The 18,066-nt window shown below is 46.3% G+C and overlaps 1 protein-coding gene across 3 annotated transcripts in view; it reads left to right on the top strand.

The window, feature by feature from the left end:
• Positions 1 to 425: 425 nt before the first annotated feature.
• mtrr (5-methyltetrahydrofolate-homocysteine methyltransferase reductase) overlaps positions 426 to 18,066 on the top strand; it is a 119,241-nt gene continuing 101,600 nt past the window's right edge. The window contains exons 1-4 of one of the 3 annotated variants that reach the window (XM_078538734.1): positions 426 to 548; positions 4,476 to 4,632; positions 6,798 to 6,948; positions 7,056 to 7,173. In XM_078538734.1, the coding sequence (XP_078394860.1) occupies positions 4,489 to 4,632; positions 6,798 to 6,948; positions 7,056 to 7,173 (413 nt within the window). In that variant the 5' untranslated portion in view covers positions 426 to 548; positions 4,476 to 4,488. Of the gene's footprint in view, positions 685 to 4,475; positions 4,633 to 6,797; positions 6,949 to 7,055; positions 7,174 to 18,066 lie in introns of all 3 variants that reach the window. The other 2 variants (XM_078538733.1, XM_078538732.1) reach the window with 2 other exon arrangements.

Raw genomic sequence — 18,066 nt, 5'->3', positions numbered from 1 at the left:
CTGGAAAAACTCAGCAGGTCTGACAGCGTCTGTGGAGAGAGAGACAGAGTTAACGTTTCGCGTCCGTATGATTCTCCTTCCAGCTCGGACTCGAAACGATATCTCTGTTTTTCTCTCTCCACAGACGCTGTCAGACCTGCTGAGTTTTCCCAGCACTTTTTGTTTCAGATTAAACTCCGGCCGCCTAGACAGCTCTGCTTCTTGGAAATGAAACTTCATGCAGTGCTCTTTGCAGATCTTCCTAGTACAAATGGAGCAGTGCTGAGGATATCAGGAAACTCACCTACTGACCGACATATGATAGCACCAGCATTCACATCATTCCTCCCTGCCGGCTACGTGCCCGACGCAAAACCGCCGAATTTCTTCGTCCCGCCTATTTTCTTTGGATTGTATTCATTGGATAACGGCGTATTCGAATGGTTATTGGATAGATGCGCTGTCAATCAAGCGGCGCTTTGTTCTGCGCTTGCGCCGGGTGCCAATGTTGCGAGCGAGTGGAGGAACCTTCAAAGTATCGAGCTGGAGTTGGGTTGTTCCAGCAGCTGGTAAGCAAGTGGGACCGGTTCGCAGAGCACATGTCTCTCAGCCCAAGCTCATTCATTACCGTCATGCAATTTTTACCCTTAAGGTATTCCTGACTGCGGCCCTGAGGAAGAAGACAATTATCGCTAGTCCTCCGACGTAAGTAACGCACGTTTAGTTCTTGCAGTGCCCGAGGAAGGTGTTGGGGTTACATCATAATTTTACAGAATTCATTGTAAAAAAAATGATTTAATCATTTAAATTCGATGCGCCATTCCCTCAGTTTGTGTCATCTTCATTTTCGACATAACAGCGGTGACATAATGATTCTGTGTCCCCTACCTAAATCACTGGACAGTTTTATTTAAAAGGACGAATTTATAATACCAAAATTGTTCAATCTTTGCACTTTATTCTGGGATGGGACGAGGGAGATTGAGAGCCAATAAAAACTGTAGGTCTTTCTGAGTTGTATAATATGATTAGATGTAATTCATCTTCTTGTAAGCAGATGGGGGTGGGGAAGAGAGGGAAGGGGGGTGATGGGAAGCATGAGCATGATTTTGTCATGGGACATAGAGCACAGAGCGAGGTCGTTTGGCCCAACCAGTCCATGCCGGCGTTTATGCTCCACTCCAGCGCCCGCCCATCTTTCCTCATCTAAACCTATCGTGGTAAACCTGTAAAATAAAAACCGAATACTGCATACTGGAGATTCGAAATAAAAACAAAATGCTGAAAAAACTCAGCAGGCCTGGAAGCATCTGTGGAGAGAGGAGCAGAGTTAACGTTTGGAGTTGAATATAACTAAGGAGTTCCTATTAAATTCGAACACTAAGCCTGCGGGAAAAAGAACTTGCTGGATAGATCAAATAGCCTTGACAGCAGAATTTCCAGTATTATAGTCTAACATGTTTGTAGAATGTCCTAATAATCAAAGGTAAATTACTTATTGCCAAACTACATTATTGTATTGCAGTTGTTAATTGTTTCAGGATGACTGTCTTTATGCATCATGGTAACAATGAAAATGCTACTTGTTTCCTGAATTGATTGTAATATTAGTATAAAAATGGACTCAAGTACTTCAGGGTTCTTCATACTGTATGCATCAGGAGCAAGATCCTTGCTACTGTACAGTGGTAACTATTTAAAATGTGTCCAAAGAGCAGCTGTACATTGCTACTGACTTGCAACCTGACCCAGGTTTCTCTGCTGAATGCCACAGTAATAGATATTATTGACCCTGCCGTGGCTATTTCTTCCGAGTAGCCCAAATGCAGGGGATAAGATACAATTGGATGACGAGGATAAAGCTGATGCTCTAAGCTTGCAGTTTCCGGTTATCTTCAAGGAAGGAATCGGAGCACCTGAGTACTAATCTGTAGTACGAGGACAAAAACTTGTCTGATGTTATAATTGCAAAGAGTGTTGAGAATCTATTCCTTATATTGATCCATCTAAAGCTTGTGGTCCTGATGACATCACAGACCATGCACTTTAAAGCTGCAGCAGGTGAGTTTGCACCAATGTTACTGTATATCTTCCAACAATCCATAAACATAGAACTACCTTTTGACTGGTTACAAATTAACATCTTTCCAATTTACAAGAAAGGACCCCTTACAGATCCAGCAAACTATCACTATTTCGCTTACTAGCGTTTGCTGCCAATTACTAGAACATATCATTGATAGGCAGCTAATGAGACACCTTGAAGGGCAAATATCCTTATTGACAAACAGCATGCCTTTTGTAAAGCTAAATCAACAGAATCACTATCATCCTTATCATCCACGATTTGACCTGTAACCTTGGCAATTGTATCACCTCAGATCTAGCTATTTTAGATTTTTCTAAGGCTTTCTAACGTATCACACACGAAGCTACTGGACAAACTAGATCATATGGAGTCCGGGAGAAAAGTAAGCAATGGACAAGAATATTTCTTACTAAAGAGCAACAAAAAGTCACAGTGAATGAAGAAACCTCAAACTAGAAACCAGTCTTAAGCAGTGTGCCCCGAGGTACTGTCCTTGGCCCATATTTGTTTCTGTTCTTAATAAATGACATCCAAGATGGAATATCAAGTCAGATCAATCACTGTGCAGGTGACTGCCCAGTCTATAGAGCTATTACTGAAGCAGCAGATGAGGTTAGCCTTCAGGAAGATCTAAATGATCTTGTTAAATGGGCCAGTATATGGGGAATGAAATGTAACGTAGCGAAATGTAACATCATGCGAATCAGCAATAAATAAATGTCCAGCAGTGCCCAACAACACACTACATGATTTCTCCCCCTCGAAGTTACTACAGAATGTTGTTACTCAAGAATAATTTAAAGTGGAATATACAAAGTCAAGACACAGCCTCCAAGGCACCCAAAATGCTTGGGTTCATGAAACAGAGCTTCTGTCACTCTTCAACTACAGTAAAGGAATCCTGCACCAGACATTGATTAGACCACATTTCGAGTAAGGCATAGCCACTTGGGACCCATATACTGCTAAAAACATTATCCTCCTTGCAGCTGTTTCATTACATGCAACTACTCATGAGATTCTAGAGTCTCCCAGTTGGTCACATCGCTAGACTTGCACAGCCTCCAGAACTGAAGCAAAGGTCGTAGGTTGACATGCCTCTATAAAATTTCGAATGAGCAATTAAATATTTCTAAGCAGCACATTAAGCCCCAGGGTGACCGAGCTTGAAGAGTTCATAACCAGCTGCTCCAACTATATACGTGCCAATGTGCTTTCTTTGTTCACTCCTTTTTCCCCTAGAACAGCTAAAAACTGGGCATTCTCCCACAAACCTTAATCTCCATGCCCGCTAAGGATTCATTTAAGGAAAATCTTTTGAACTTTTTAAATTAATGTGACTATCAACTGCACTGGTTGTGCACCTCCTGTGAAAATTCCCTGATGGGAAACTCTACCAGGTACCAAGTATGGAGATAATATGTATGTTATTGGTATGAGGGCATGTTTAATCATCATTTAAAAGCAATACCAAATTGACCCATCTTGCATATGGTCACCAACATGTACTCAGTTGGCAGTGCCCTTGCTGGTGAATCAAAAGGCTTTGAGGTTAAGTCCCACTTCTGAGATTTGAACACACAATTTTGACTGATACTCCAATGCAATACTGAGGAAGTGCTGCAGTAGTGGTGGCAATGTCTTTCAAATGACATATTATACTGAGGTCCTGTCTGTGTTCTTGGATGGATGTTAAAGATCCCGCTGCACTATTTTAAAGAGGAGCAGTGGAGTTCCCCCAGTGTCCTGACCAATATTTATTCCTTAACCAACAACAACTTGCATTAATATAGCACTTTTTTTTATCATAGTAAGACATCCCACAGTGCTTCACAGAAGCATAATCAAACAAGATATAACACTCAGCTATCCGGCGATATTAGGTCAGGAGACCAAAAGCTTGGTGAAAGAGGTCTATTTTAAGGATCATCTTAAAGGAAGACGGGGGTAGAGATTTGGGGAAGGAATTCCAGAGTCTAGTGCCCAGGCAGCTGGAGGCAAAGTTGCCAATAGCGGAACAGTTAAATTCCGGGATTCCCATGAGACCAGAATTCGAGGAGCACAAATTTCGGGAGGTTGTTGGGTTCGAGGAGGTTACAGAGATTGATGAGTGAGGCTATGGAGGAATTTGAAAACAAGATTGAGAATTTTCAAGACCGAGCTGTTGCCAGACTGGGCATCAATTATTATCAGGTAAATTGTTTGAAGGACCTGTGTGAAAATGGGCTGCCACGTTACCTACATTATAGTAGGGATTACATTTCAAAAACAGATAACTGGATGTAAAGTGCTTTGGGACGTCTTAAGGTCATGAAAGGCATTATTTAAATGCAAATATTTTATATTGAGCTGATCTCATCTGTTCATATTGGACATGGTGACTGATCAATATTTTTGATCTTTGCAGTTGGTGCAGGAGGATGTCTTTAGAAACGAAACACCGAATTTTGTTGCTTTATGCCTCACAACAAGGGCAAGCGAAAGCAATTGCTGAAGAAATTGCTGAGGAAGCAGACGGAAAAGGATTTGTAGCTGATATATGTTGTGTGAGCCAACTTGAAAAGGTAACTGGAAAATAACTCTTTGGCACCAGACAATGTATGTGATGAACAGTGCATGTTTCCCATGAGGAGATATATTCTAGCATCTATTGCTTTGATGTCACATTTGCAGACAGATGTTTATCTTTTGAGTTACCCTGCAAATAAGATAGTTCTCTGTGATTGTGATGTAAAAGCCAATTAAGTACTTTTGAAATGCAATCATTATTGCAATGTAGGGATATATAGTAGTTGACTTGCTTAACCTCACTATCTGACAAATAGCAATGTAATAAGCTGCTGGATAATCCATTGTGAATTGGGTTGAGGAAGAAATACAGGGAGAACTTGCCTTTGAAAAGTGCCATGGGTTATTTGTAAATAAGGCATTGGTTTAATGACTCCTGTTTAAGATAGCACCTCTGACAGTGCAGCACTCCTCAGTACTATTGCTGAAACATCAGCCTGGATTATTTGCTCAAATCCAGAAGTGGGCTTGCACCCACTGTCTTCTAACTCATGCTATCGTTGAGCCAAGACTGATGTTTGATTTCACACCCAAATGTTGGACATGCATCTTGTTCACCAAAAGTGCTTATCGTTCAGACACAATTAGAAACATTGGAGATGAACTTCATAGCCATTACTTAAGCAGATCTACTCTTGCTTTACTGTTCTCCACTTAGGAAAACAGTTCTCCGCTTAAAAAAACAAGAACAAAACCTGTTGATGGGGGAGGAGAAAAAAATTCTGTGGTTGTGTTTTTAGCTTTGCTAAATGTGGATGCTGCCACCTTTGGGTTAGGTTGTAAAACCTATTGTACAATACTAACCTCTGATTCTCTGACCTGAAGTCCCTTTGAGTGTGGCTTCCCAATGGGTATGCAAGTGAATTCTGTTTCCACAATTTAAAAAAGAAAAAAAATATTTTGGTCATTCATAATCATTGTTTTTTATTTATTCATTCACAGGATGTGGCATTCACTGGCTAAGCCAGTGTTTATTGTCTATCCCTAACTGCTTGAGAAGCTGGTGTTGAGCCACCTTCTTAAACCGCTGTAGTCCATGTGGTGTAGATACACCCACAGTGCTGATAGGAAGGGAATTCCAGGATTTTGACCCAGTGCCAGTGAAGGAATGGCAATATAGTTCCAAGTCAGGATGGTGTGGAGGGGAACTTGTTAGTGGTAGTATTATCATGCATCTGCTGCCCTTGTCCTTCTAGGTGGGAGAGATTGTTGGTTTGGAAGGTGTTGTTGAAGGAGCCTTGTTGAGTTGCTGCTGTGCATCTTGTAGATGGTACACATTGCAGCCATTGTATGTCGGTGGTGGATGAGTGCCAGTCAAGCAGGCTGAATTGTCCTTGGTGGTGTTGAGCGCCTTGAGTGTTGTTGGAGCTGCACTCATCCAGGCAAGTGGAGAGTATTCCATTACACTCCTGACTTGTTCCTTGTAGCTGATTGGCAAGCTTTGGGTAGTTAGAAGGGGAGTTATTTGCTTCAGAATTCCTAGCCTGTGCCTGCTCTTGTAGCCACAGTATCTATATGGCTGGCCCAGTTGGGTTTCTGGTCAATGATAGCCCCCAGGCTGTTGATTGAGGGGATTCAGCAATGGTGATGCCATTGACTGTCAAGGGCAGGTAGTTAGATTCTGTCTTGTTGGAGATGCTCATTGCCTGACATTTGCGTGGCATGAATATTACTTAGCATTTTTCAGCGCAAGCCTGAATGGTGTCCAGGTCTTGCTGCATATAGACACGGGTTGCTTCAGTAACTGAAGAGTCCAGTATCTATAGGAGTCTGTCCAGATACTCATCCACCATGACCTACAATGGCTGCAATGTGTAGCATTTACAAGATGAATTGCAGCAACTCAACAAGGCTTCTTCGACAACACCTTCCAAACCCACAATCTCTCCCACCTATAAGGACAAGGGCAGCAGATGCATGAATGGGAATTCAGTATCTGAGGAGCCTGTTGTGCTATCACCCTTCTGCTAAAGAGAGTATATCTTCTTTCAGTATCTGTTACATGGGCATGCTAGCAGTGTGTAACTTAGGGGGACTTTGGGTTACGGTTTTCATTTACTTCATTTGCTTAATTGTTGAATCATATTGAAGGGCTCTTCTTTCAAGATTGGTACAAGAAACAGATTGAAGAAGTTCACTTTCTCTCGTCTTATTCTTTCAGTTCAATCTGGAGAAAGAACGTGCTCCAGTTGTTATAATTGCCTCTACGACTGGTAGTGGGGATCTACCAGAAACAGCAAAGAAATTTGGGCAGGAACTTAATAGCACTTTTCCAGCTCACCACTATTCACACATAAAGTATGCAGTATTAGGTAATAAATGCTCTGAATTCTTCAGTTAATTTCTCCAGTTAATGTTAGAAGTGGTACCTATAATTTATTGCACTCATTTTAAAAAAAAAAAAAATTATTCTCTCCAGCTCTTGGAGATTCCAATTATTGCCTTTTTGCCAATGGTGGAAAGATAATTGATCAGCGCCTTCAACAGCTTGGTGCAGAGCACTTCTATGCAACTGGATATGCAGACGATGGTGTTGGGTAAGGCTGGCGACAGAATTTTTACTATCTGCTGATTATTTTTATCTGTGTTTTACATTAGCGATATTATTTTGCTGACACCACATAGTGTGTTGAATTTTGGGGAAAATAGTTCATGAATGAACAGCAGCTGTTGAAAACTATGTAAATTAATCATTTTCCCTATTTGCTAAATAAGTTGTTTTCAGCTGCTTATTTACATCCTTTAGATTACATCTAAACTGTAATCCGTATGCTTGCCTGAGTGTATTTTTAAGCAAGTTGATATAGTTTGCTTTTTCCCACTCTGCCCAAGTTGTTTCTAATCTCCATTATGTTGTGTGGAAGTTTCCCCAAAGTAACAGAGTCAGAGGAAATTGTTCTTTCAGGGTTGCTCTTGTGCAGCTTCTTACTTCTGACTTGGCAGTATTGAAGCAGGCCTAGAGGTAGCTCACTTAGCAGTACAAAACATGTGTGAGCTGTGGAGAAAGGAGGATAAGTGAGAAGTGAATTGTAGGATAGCATACCTTTAGAGTTGGCATTTTATAGAACTGTTATTTCTCATTCATGGTTAGAGTCGAAAATGCCCCCGGTGATCCGGAAGATTTTTTTTTTTGTAGACTACCTTTTAGACAGATGAATAGGTCAAACAGTTATACAAAATGGATTTCACAGGCTGTTACTACACCTACAGCCTACACAATAGGTGAAATATCATCGCACAGATTTGCTCCGCAGCAGGCTTGAGTTAGTTGTAGTGATCTGCTTTCATGTTCAGTTGCTCATAGAAGCTTCCCATTTTCAATTTCAAGTTGTCTAACATCATCATTCTCTTTTATTTCAGATTTTCAGCATCCACAATATTTTGCTTTTACCATCATTCTCTTTCTCCCTTTTGGTCTACATCTCTCATCTTCCTCCAGTCACCTTCTTCAGCAAGTTCTCATCTAACCTTGTTGCCTTTTCTTGATGATATTCATGAGCAATCTTTCCTCCTTCCTGGGAACTTCCTCGTCGCTCTTACGTTCTCTCCAACTGACCCCCTCCATCCTTCTCCATAACCACATTTCACAAGATAGCGAAACAAAAACAGAAACTGCAGGTCTAGCAGCATTTGTGGAGAGCGAAACAGAGTTAACGTTTTGAGTCCGTATGACCCTTCTTCAGTGCTGAAGAGAAGTGGAAATGTGATGAAATATATACTGCATAAGGGAGGTGGAGCTGGCTAGAAGGCCAACGATAGGTGGGGACAAAGGAGGGATTGACAAGGATGTCTTGGACAAAGGGAGTGTTAATGGTAGTGGTTAGTGCTTTTTTAAAAAAAAAAGGTGCTGATAGTGGCATAAAGGTAAGAAAGCAGAATGTGATAATAGCAGAACAAGGGTAGCATTGTGTGAAAGAACAACATGGAACAAGTAACAGATGGCCCTGTAGGGGATGGGGTTGGGGAAGAGAGTGGTGGTGGGGACACAAAATGATGGAAAATGGGATAGAAGGGGGGAATAAAAAAGGGGATAAAACCATGGATAAATGAATAAAAATAAATGGGTAAAAAATAAAAATGAATGTAGAAAAAAGGGGATTAAAAAAAGGGGCGAGGATGGAGGAGAGAGTTTGTGGTCTGAAGTTGTTAACTCAATGTTAAGTCTGGAAGGCTGTAAAGTGCGTAACTGGCAGATGAGGTGCTGTTCCTCTGGTTTGCATTGGGCTTCACTGGAACATTGCAGCAGGCCAAGGATGGACATGTGGGCATGAGAGCAGGATGTTGTGTTGAAATGGCAAGTGACAGAAAGGTCTGGGTCATGCTTGCGAACAGACTGGAGGTGTTCTGCGAAGTGGTCACCCAGTCTGCGTTTGGTCTCCCTGATGTACAGGAGACCAAATTGGGAGCAGCAGATACAGTAGACCAAATTGGAGGAGGTGCAAGTGAAGCACTGCTTCACCTGAAAGAAGCGTTTGGGCCGTTGGATGGTGAGGAGGGAGGAGGTAAAGGGCAGGTGTTGCACCCTCGGCGATTGCATGGGAAGGTGCCATGGGAAAGGGATGAGGTGTTGGTGGTGATGGAGGAGTGGACCAGGGTGTCCCGGAGGGAACGGTCCCTACAGAATGCTGACGGTGAGGGCGGGGTGGGGGGTGTGTGGAGATGTGTTTGGTGGTGGCATCATGCTGGAGTTGGCGGAAATGACAGAAGATGATCCTTTGAGTGTGGAGGCTGGTGAGGTGAGAAGTGAGGATAAGGATCATGGTTCTGTGAGGGAGAGGAAGGTGTTAGGGCAGAAGCGCGGGGTATGGGTCGGACACGTCTGAGGCCCTGTCCACCACCGTGGGTGGGAAACCTCGGTTAAGGAAGAAGGAGGGCGTGTCAGAAGTGCTGTTTTGGAAAGTGGCATCGTCAGAACAGATGCAACGGAGGCAAAGGAACTGAGAGAATGGGATGGAGTCCTTACAGGAAGCGGGGTGTGAGGAGCTGTGGGAGGAGGTCTGAGTAGGACTGGAACAAGGAATGTTCCACATACCCCATAAAGAGACAGGCTTAACTGGGGCCCATGTGAGTACCCATAGCCACACCTTTTGTTTGGAGGAAGTGAGACAAGTTTAAGGAGAAATTGTTCAGTGAGAGAACAGTTTCAGCCAGATGAAGGAGTGTGCTGGTGGATGGTGATTGTTTGGGCCTCTGTTCAAGAAAGAAGCGCAGAGCCCTCAGACCACCCTGTTGGTGGATGGAGGTGCAGAGGGATTGGGCGTCCATGGTGAAGAGGAGGTGGTTAGGGCCAGGGAATTGGAAATTGTTGATATGACGTAGTGCACCAGAGGAATCGTGGATGTAGGTGAGAAGAGATTGGACAAGGAGGGGGTGGGGGGGGGGTGGGGGGAGAGAGAGAGAGAACAGAGTCAAGATAGGAAGAAATGAGTTCCGTGGGGTAGGAACAGGCTGATGTGATCGGTCTACCGGGACAGTCCTGTTTATGGATTTTGGGAAGGAGGTAGAAACGGGCTTTCCGGAGTTGGGAGACTGAGGTTGGAAACTGGAGGGAAGATCTCCAGAGGTGACGAGGTCAGTGACAGTCCTGGAAACCATGGCTTGATGTTTGGTGGTGGGGTCATGGTCCAGGGGGAGGTAGGAGGAAATGTCTGAAATTTGGCGTTCAGCCTCGGTGAGGTAGAGGTCTGTACGCCAGACAACAACAGCTGCACCCTTGTCGGCAGGTTTGATAACAAAGTCAGGGTTGGACCTGAGAGAACGGAGTGCAGCAAGTTCAGAAGGAGACAGGTTAGAGTGGGTGAGAGGAGTAGAGAAATTGAGACAGCCGATGTCACGCCGACAGTTCTCAATGAAAAGATTGAGAGCAGGTAAGAGACCAGAGGGAGGGGTCCAGTTGGAGGGAGAATATTGGAGGCGGGTGAAAGGATACGTTGAATGGGGGGAGGACTCCAGCCCAAAGAAGTGGAGCACGGAGACGAAGGTGGCGGAAGAAGAGTTCAGCATCGTGCTGAGCCCAAAATTCATTGAGATGAGTGAGTAAGGGTATGAAACGGACTCCTTTGACAATCCCTCCTCTGTCCCCACCTATCGCTGGCCTTCTAACCAGCTCCACCTGCCCCACCCCTGTTATGCAGTATAAATTTCATCACATTTCCACTTCTCTTCAGCTCTGAAGAAGGGTCATACAGACTTGAAATGTTAACTCTGTTTCTCTCTCCACCGGTGCTGCTAGACCTGCTTAAATTTTCCAGCACTTTCTGTTTTTGTTTCAGATTTCCAGCATCCGCAGTATTTTGCTTTTTTTCACAAGATAGCCTTTGGATGACTGCTTTACTCAAGGTCCATGTTTCAGGCCAGTACAACAAAGCACTCCAAATCACAGCCTTGATAATTCAATTATAATATATTTCAAAATATAATATTGGCGGAATTTTCCCAGAACTGCACTGTGTGGCAGCGGGTGGGTAAAATGGAGTCCTATCCGTCGATGAAAATGGCGGGTTTTCACGGAGTATCTTCCGCAGCCCGCCTCATTATATATTCACTCCAGTGAAACACACAGTTTCCATGGTGGGCTCTCATTCGCACTCCTGCCATCACCCTGCCATTGCATCATGCCGACCGCCAACTTTAAAAGGCAGCCGCCAGCAAAGCGCTCATCGCCACCAGCTCACCACCGCTGCCTGGGAGACATGGCCAGCAAAGGCAAAAAGACTGCAGCCCCCTGCTTCAACGGCAGGTCCCTCGAGCCAACTGCTGGGTGCCGATGAGGCCCACTGGGATGTGCTCTACCACCACTTTGGCCGCAGGACGGGTAGCAATGTCACTAACCCGACTTGGGAGGCAATGGTAGTGGTGGTCAGCACGGACGCCCTGCAGAGGAGGGCAGCCACCCAGCGCCGGAAGAGGATGAATGATCTGCGTTCTGCCAGAATAAGTCACTCTCTTCATCACTCCCAACTCTTACACTCTCAAACCCATCACACACCCACAGGGCCCTTGCCAGTGCAAGGGACATCACCATTCACTCTCACGCACTGTCATTGTCCTCATCCTGGCAATGGGACCACTCACCACCCACTACTTATCATCTGACCCAGCAGGAGTCCTGATACACTCTCCCCATCTCTATCCATGCAGGACAAACTGGCTCACAACAGGAGGGAAAGGTCGCAGATAGATGGAGGGATGCCGGAGATCAAAGTTGTGACAGAATTCGAAGACAGAGCCATCCAGCTGGCTGGTGATGACCGGGACCGGTCCTGTGTTGACTGAGAGGTCAGCGCTGCTCTACCAAGTGAGGATCCAGCAGTGCAACATCCATCAGACAACCATGCTGTGAGTGATGTGTCCTCTTTCACAGGCCACTGCCATGCACTAATTATCCCCCCTCGCTTTCGCAAGCACATCTGCCAAACAGCCAACAGAGTCCATGACCCAGGGCCTCCAATCATGCTCCGAAGAAACCTCTAAAAAGGAATCTGAAGGCACCCTCCCTGAAGTCCCGTCACAGCGCTCACCCACACCCTCCACCAGCGCAGCGACACACACCTTGGTGGGACCTAGCTTTAGAGTAGCCTCGGGATTACAGTCTGGTGAGCACGTGGCACTTTCTGATCCACAGCAGGCGGAGGCAGGGACTTCCCAGGCCCCCGGCACTCGGAGGACTGCTGAAGGCTAGAACGTTGCTGAGTCTGAGTCAGATGACGAGCCTCTGGACTCGGTCATGTCACAGTTGCTGGAGCTGCAAAGGTAAGCTCGGGAACATCAGGAAGGGATGTCCCTTGCACTCCTCAGATTGTAAGGCACGATGGAGGAGTCTGTCCGTCTTCAGGCTGAGGTGATAGCGCCGGCATTGCAACACATCAAGGTCAACACTGGCAGGATGGCGGCCACCATGGAGACCTTGATCCCGAATGTCACTCATGTACTGCTGCGCGGGCTTAACTCCATCGCTGATGCCTTAGTTGGCCTCCAACAGTGTGTACACGTGAGGGGTGTTGGGCAGCTCGATCTTACTCCAACAACCCCTACCGCTCACTGAGTCAGCCAGGGGCTCTCGGACACCCATAGGGAGGAGGATCAACAGGTGCACACCCCGGAACCATCCACCCAGGTGACTCTGGGAGTGACCGGCCCATCTGACTCCCCTCTTCCTGTGACCTCAGCTCTAGCTTCACAGGCCGAGGAGGGTGCCACTGCCACACAGCAGGACCCCGAAAGCAGGCCAAGGCCCTCCAAGTCTCGGCCCTCCAGAGGATGCCGGGCAAAGTCATCACAAACAGGGCGTCGCAGTCAGCAGGCTGCTCCCATCTCTGCTGTAGATGTCTGGGGAGCACCAAGATGTAGCGGCAGGGTTAGGAATGTCAGGTAAAAGTATTTGCACAGTCTGGTCAAGGGTGTTGATCACTTGTACGTACTGTTCACTGTCATCAATAAACTCCTCAGAATGTCACCCTGCCAGTGGTTCCTTGTTCTGATGAACAGTGTCCTTGTCACTCAGATGTGAAACTTTTCTGCACAAGATAAAAGGCAGGTGCCTCAGTCCAGGGCCTCTTTGTGCAGCCTTCAGACCACAGTGATAGTCCAGCCTCACACTCCCTGGACACATTACTGATCCCTGCACCTCGGCAGTGCTGGCCATTGCTGCCAGAATGTAGTGGGCAGGCGCCACAGAGCTCTCTCATACTCTTTGTGTGCCCTCAGCACCTTTAAGGTGGGGCTGGCCCCCATCACACCAGCATCTGTGACCAGTGATGCTGTGCACCATCTCCTGAAGGGCTGAGGTGCTGAAGGCGGACACAGCATCATATGCATCTAAAGTTTCATGGCTGCGTCTCTGAGATGGCACTGATCGTGGAGCGCAAGTGAGCTGCCCTCGGCCAGACAGGAGTCAGGCATTCTCAGAGGCTAGGTGAAGATCTATGGAGTGTCCTCCTTGCATGTTGTCATCATCCTCCTGCGATCGAGCGACAATTAGGGCCTCCACTGCCTCTCCATGTCAGGAGCATTCTCACAGAGAGTATTGGCGCTGCGATAAGCCAGACTAGAGTCAAACATTCACAACTGTGATGTGAGGATCTACGGGGACACCTCACTGCATGTCTTCATCCTCCACAAATCTGGCAGCTATGCGGGCCTCCAGAGTGCTCCTGCATCATCTCACCAGTGCAAGAGCCTCATCCCTGTTGTCGTCACCACTGAGAACCCCCTAACCCTCATCCCCGTCGGCATCCTCCTCATTGGAGGAGACATGCATCTCCTCCATCTCCTCAGCCAGCTCTTCACCCCATTGCAGCGCCAGGTTGTAAAGGGCGCAGCAGACGACGAGGTCTGACAACCTCTGTGGACTGTATTGCAGGGCTCCACCAGACCGGTCCAGGCACCAGAACCACATCTTCAGCATCCCGATGGTCTGCTCCACCAAATTGTGAGCTGCTGCATGAGCCTCATTATAGAGTCGCTCTGCTGCAGTTTGAGGCCACCACATGGGTGTCATCAGCCACAGCCTCTGCAGGTAGCCCTTGTCCCAAGGAGCCATCCCTGCAGCCTCTGTGGACCCTGGAAGACTGCAGGGATCTGCGATTGACTCAGGATGTAGGTGTCGTGTACACTCCCTGGAAAGCGTGTGCATATCTGCAGGATGCATTTCTGATGGTTGCATACCAGCTGCATGTTCAGTGAGTGGAAGTTATTGTGGTTGAAGAGGTCCACCAAGTGTAGTGACAGAGGCCTGAGCGCCACATGAGTGCAGTCAATCGCGCCCTGCACCTGTGGGAATCCTGAGATCAGGGCGAATTCAATGGCCCTTGCATCCTAGCTGTCCTGGGTGAAATGCATAAAGTTGTGTGCCATGGAGAAGATGGCATCTGTGACCTCATGGATGCATTTTTGGGTGGTGGATTGTGAAATCCCATAGAGGTCACCTGCAGAGCCCTGAAAGGAGCCACTGGCATAGAAATTGAGCACCGCGGTCACTTTCATAGTCACTGGCAGTGGATGCCCTCCATGCGCCCTTAGCACCAAGTCCTGCAGTGAGTAGCTGATAAGAACCACCAGACTCCTAGACATGCGCAGTCGTCAGCGACACTGGTTCTCAGCCCTCTGCAGGAATGGCAGGCAGCATCTATGGATGCTGGGTGTTGCTAGGTGCCGACCAGCCATGGTTCACAGTTGCTCCTGGACAGCGTGTGTGGGAGCCCCTGCTGCCCCTTCATGAGGTTGCTGCTCCTGCCTTTGCACTGCCAGGTGCCTCAGTCGCTCTCTCCTCCATCTTCTATGGTCACTGTGGGCTATCAGGCATACAGCTAGCTCACCGGGATCCATGATCCTGATGTTGTCCTCCTGCAGCATGAAAGAGAGAGAGAGACATGGTTATCATGGCTGTAGTTAGCACCTTTCCTGGCCCTGTGTGACCGCCCCTTAATGCTTCCCAGACAGTGCTGGTCAACCCTCGGATGGCCAGAGATGAGCCATGACTGGCTGCCCTGTCAGCCTGCAACATGGGGGACACTGGTCCAAACCAGGATGCTGAGATTGCAAGGGGCTATGAGCATCTCCAACAGTGACTGCTACATGGCCAGCGTTGGCAAGGAGATTGCACAACGTGTGCAGCCCAACTGCTCCACGGTCCAGTGAAGTGGTGGCGGACTCAAAGTCTGTGCCGGTGGGGTGGGGGGAGGTATGAAATGCTTGGTGGCCCTTTGGGGCCTCCGTGTTGCTTGCATGGGCGGGCAAGCTAGGAGCCTGACTCCAATCATATCACTGTGGCTGCGCCTGATCCGTCTCAGTTGCAGAGGCATGGTCAGTTTATACAGGTGTCCCTAATGTGTGGCCACTTCCCTCGCTTACCCTGCCCCCCACCTCAATTGCCTGTGCGTGGGATGCAGCACCAGGGCAGCACTAGATGACACCCCCCCCCCCACCCCACCACCCCTCAGCAGTTGCCTCAGGGCCTGGCCAGCACTTGCCCCCAGACACCCCCCCGCCACTCTTCAGCAGTCGCCTGCGGGGCCAGGCATCAGTGTCCCCCCCTAGGCCTGTAAATTATGGGTGAGCTGTGGTGAACGCTGCTGCTCACTCACCGCAGCTCCCCCAAAGTGAAGGCCGCCAAGTGTACATAGCCTGCGTGCTGTGTGAAATACTTCGGTGTGCTTTCCCGCCGACGTGGATGGACGATATTGCGGGGTTCCAAGAGCCTGGTGGGATGGCTTTTTAACTATATGTTAACGTATTATAATTAGCTCCCCACCGACTGATGGTGGGAAATGCGGCCCACTGTTGGTGGGCTGACCGGAAGGTCGTGACCTGCCTTCATGCCGTCATGAAGTGGGTCCCGCCATATGTTCTGCGCACACCACCTATCACGCCTGCCGCCAGCGCACTTGTAAATTTCCACCCACGATTGTACATAAGCACCATGGTTAGGTTGATACTATAGCAAACCATTTATAGTGATAAACTACAGTAAAAGATGCTGCAGTAACTCAGTTATTTATTGATTTTTTTCAAATGACAGATTTGCTCCAGACTCTGTTGTGAAACAGCAAAGATCCACGGAACTTATGCATAAAGACAACAAACTGACATCCGATCATAGATTTAAACTTTATTTTCATTTGATACTGGGGTTTACAGACTGAAAGAAGTAATATTTAAAGGCCATTTTGGTACATACCAATGATACAATATGTTCAAATATTACTCAAGACAAATTAAACAAAATATTGGCCTAGAATTAGCAGAGTGAGTTGCTGTCATTACCGCCTCTGAATTTGCAATTTCAGGATTGTCGCATGGGCCGAGTAACACTGAAATCCCAAGGTTGTGGAGTGTCATTCACTGCTCCGTCACCGGCTGGGCTGTGCACCTCTCCAGTGCCCACTCCCCCACCCAAAGTCGGCAATTATTGAATTCCGTTAATGTGGCGAGAATTTATTTTCTGTTCTGATATCACTGCTAGAAACCCCATAAAAGTTTAAGCCTTGTTCAAAGAGGTGTAACTGGGTCTTTAAACGGTGATCTGAGTAATAACTACTGCTGAGCAACCATCTACCGTGAAAAATGTAGAATGTCGCTGAATGTCTCCGTTCTGATTAATTACTAGATTATTTAAAACCAAATTTGTTTTCTCATGCTACCTCAACTTCTACCTTCATCCCATGTATATATCCCAATTTTTATTTTGCTCTATGTAACAATATAGTTACAATCCCTATAGAGACTGATAACTTTTAAAAATAGATATGAATTTCCCAGTGACTCAGGATCACATGACAAGATTTCACGTTTCAAGACTTTTACTGTAACAAACTAAACACAACATAGACTAAAAACTTAAAAGACAGCTAATACACTAAACTACAGAAAGGGTATTATCTATTAACTTCTTAATACTATGAAAAACCCCATGCTACGTTTATATGTTACACCATATTCTTCGTAGACATGTAGCCTTGTAGTTGAAGCCTAAAGCTTCTCCTGGTGCCAACAGGATCTCTCCCTGGTTCACCAGGGTGAATCTTCCAGTGTCCGTGTAAACAAAGTTTCCTTCGTTCAACCCTTTGAGCATAATCGAATAAGCTTTCAATTGCAAGGTATCCCCTGGTGATTGTGGTCTTTAACTCTTCACAATTCTTGTTTCCTTGAACAGGGGTTCCATCCTCACCAGCTGTCCGCTTGGTTGTTAACACAAAAATAGTCATTTTCTCCTACCTGCCATAGCAGCACCTGCTTTGTCGTCTTCCCCCAAACGTTTCTGTCTGACTGCCTCTGAGAGTCTGAGTCTGGGCAGCAGCATGGCTGGCTGCTGCCTCCTTTATGTCAAGGTGTTAAAATTTGCACTTGACTTTGAATAAATTTCAATTTGCGTTTCTGTCTCTGTAATAAGCAGGTCAAATGGGCTTGTCTCCAGGCAGACTTAGTAGGAGGTTACACGCTTATTTCTAGACAGATCCCATAAGAGGTCCTATCCCTCTGGACTACTCCATTTTGCCATGAATTAAAGGAGACAGTTTAAAACATAACTGTCATATAAAGTTCAGCAGTCTTAACAATAAGGTAAAAGCAAAATACTGCGAATGCTGGAAATCTGAAATAAAAACAGAAAATGCTGGAAAAACTCAGCAAGCCTGGTAGCACCTGTAGAGAGAGAGAAACAGAGTTAATGTTTCGAGTCCATATGACTCTTCAGGGTGGTATATATTATTTGTAATGATGTAAACTGCCTGCTTAAGTTGGTTGCTTTCAAAATTTATTAGAGTACTCATTCCTAATCCATCCATAATTACACTAACCCTTAAATTGAGGCAGAGATTGATAGATTCTTGTCAAACAAGGGAGTCAAAGGTTATCGGGGTAGGCTGAATATGGAGTTGAGGCCACAATCAAACTGACTGTGATCTTATTGAGTGGTGGAGCAAGCTAGGCCT

The sequence above is a fragment of the Cetorhinus maximus genome, chromosome 3 (assembly GCF_964194155.1).
Source record: "Cetorhinus maximus chromosome 3, sCetMax3.hap1.1, whole genome shotgun sequence".
In the NCBI taxonomy this organism is placed as follows: Eukaryota; Metazoa; Chordata; class Chondrichthyes; order Lamniformes; family Cetorhinidae; genus Cetorhinus; species Cetorhinus maximus.
Note: the sequence above shows the minus strand (reverse complement) of the source record. Positions and strands in the feature narration are given on the sequence as shown.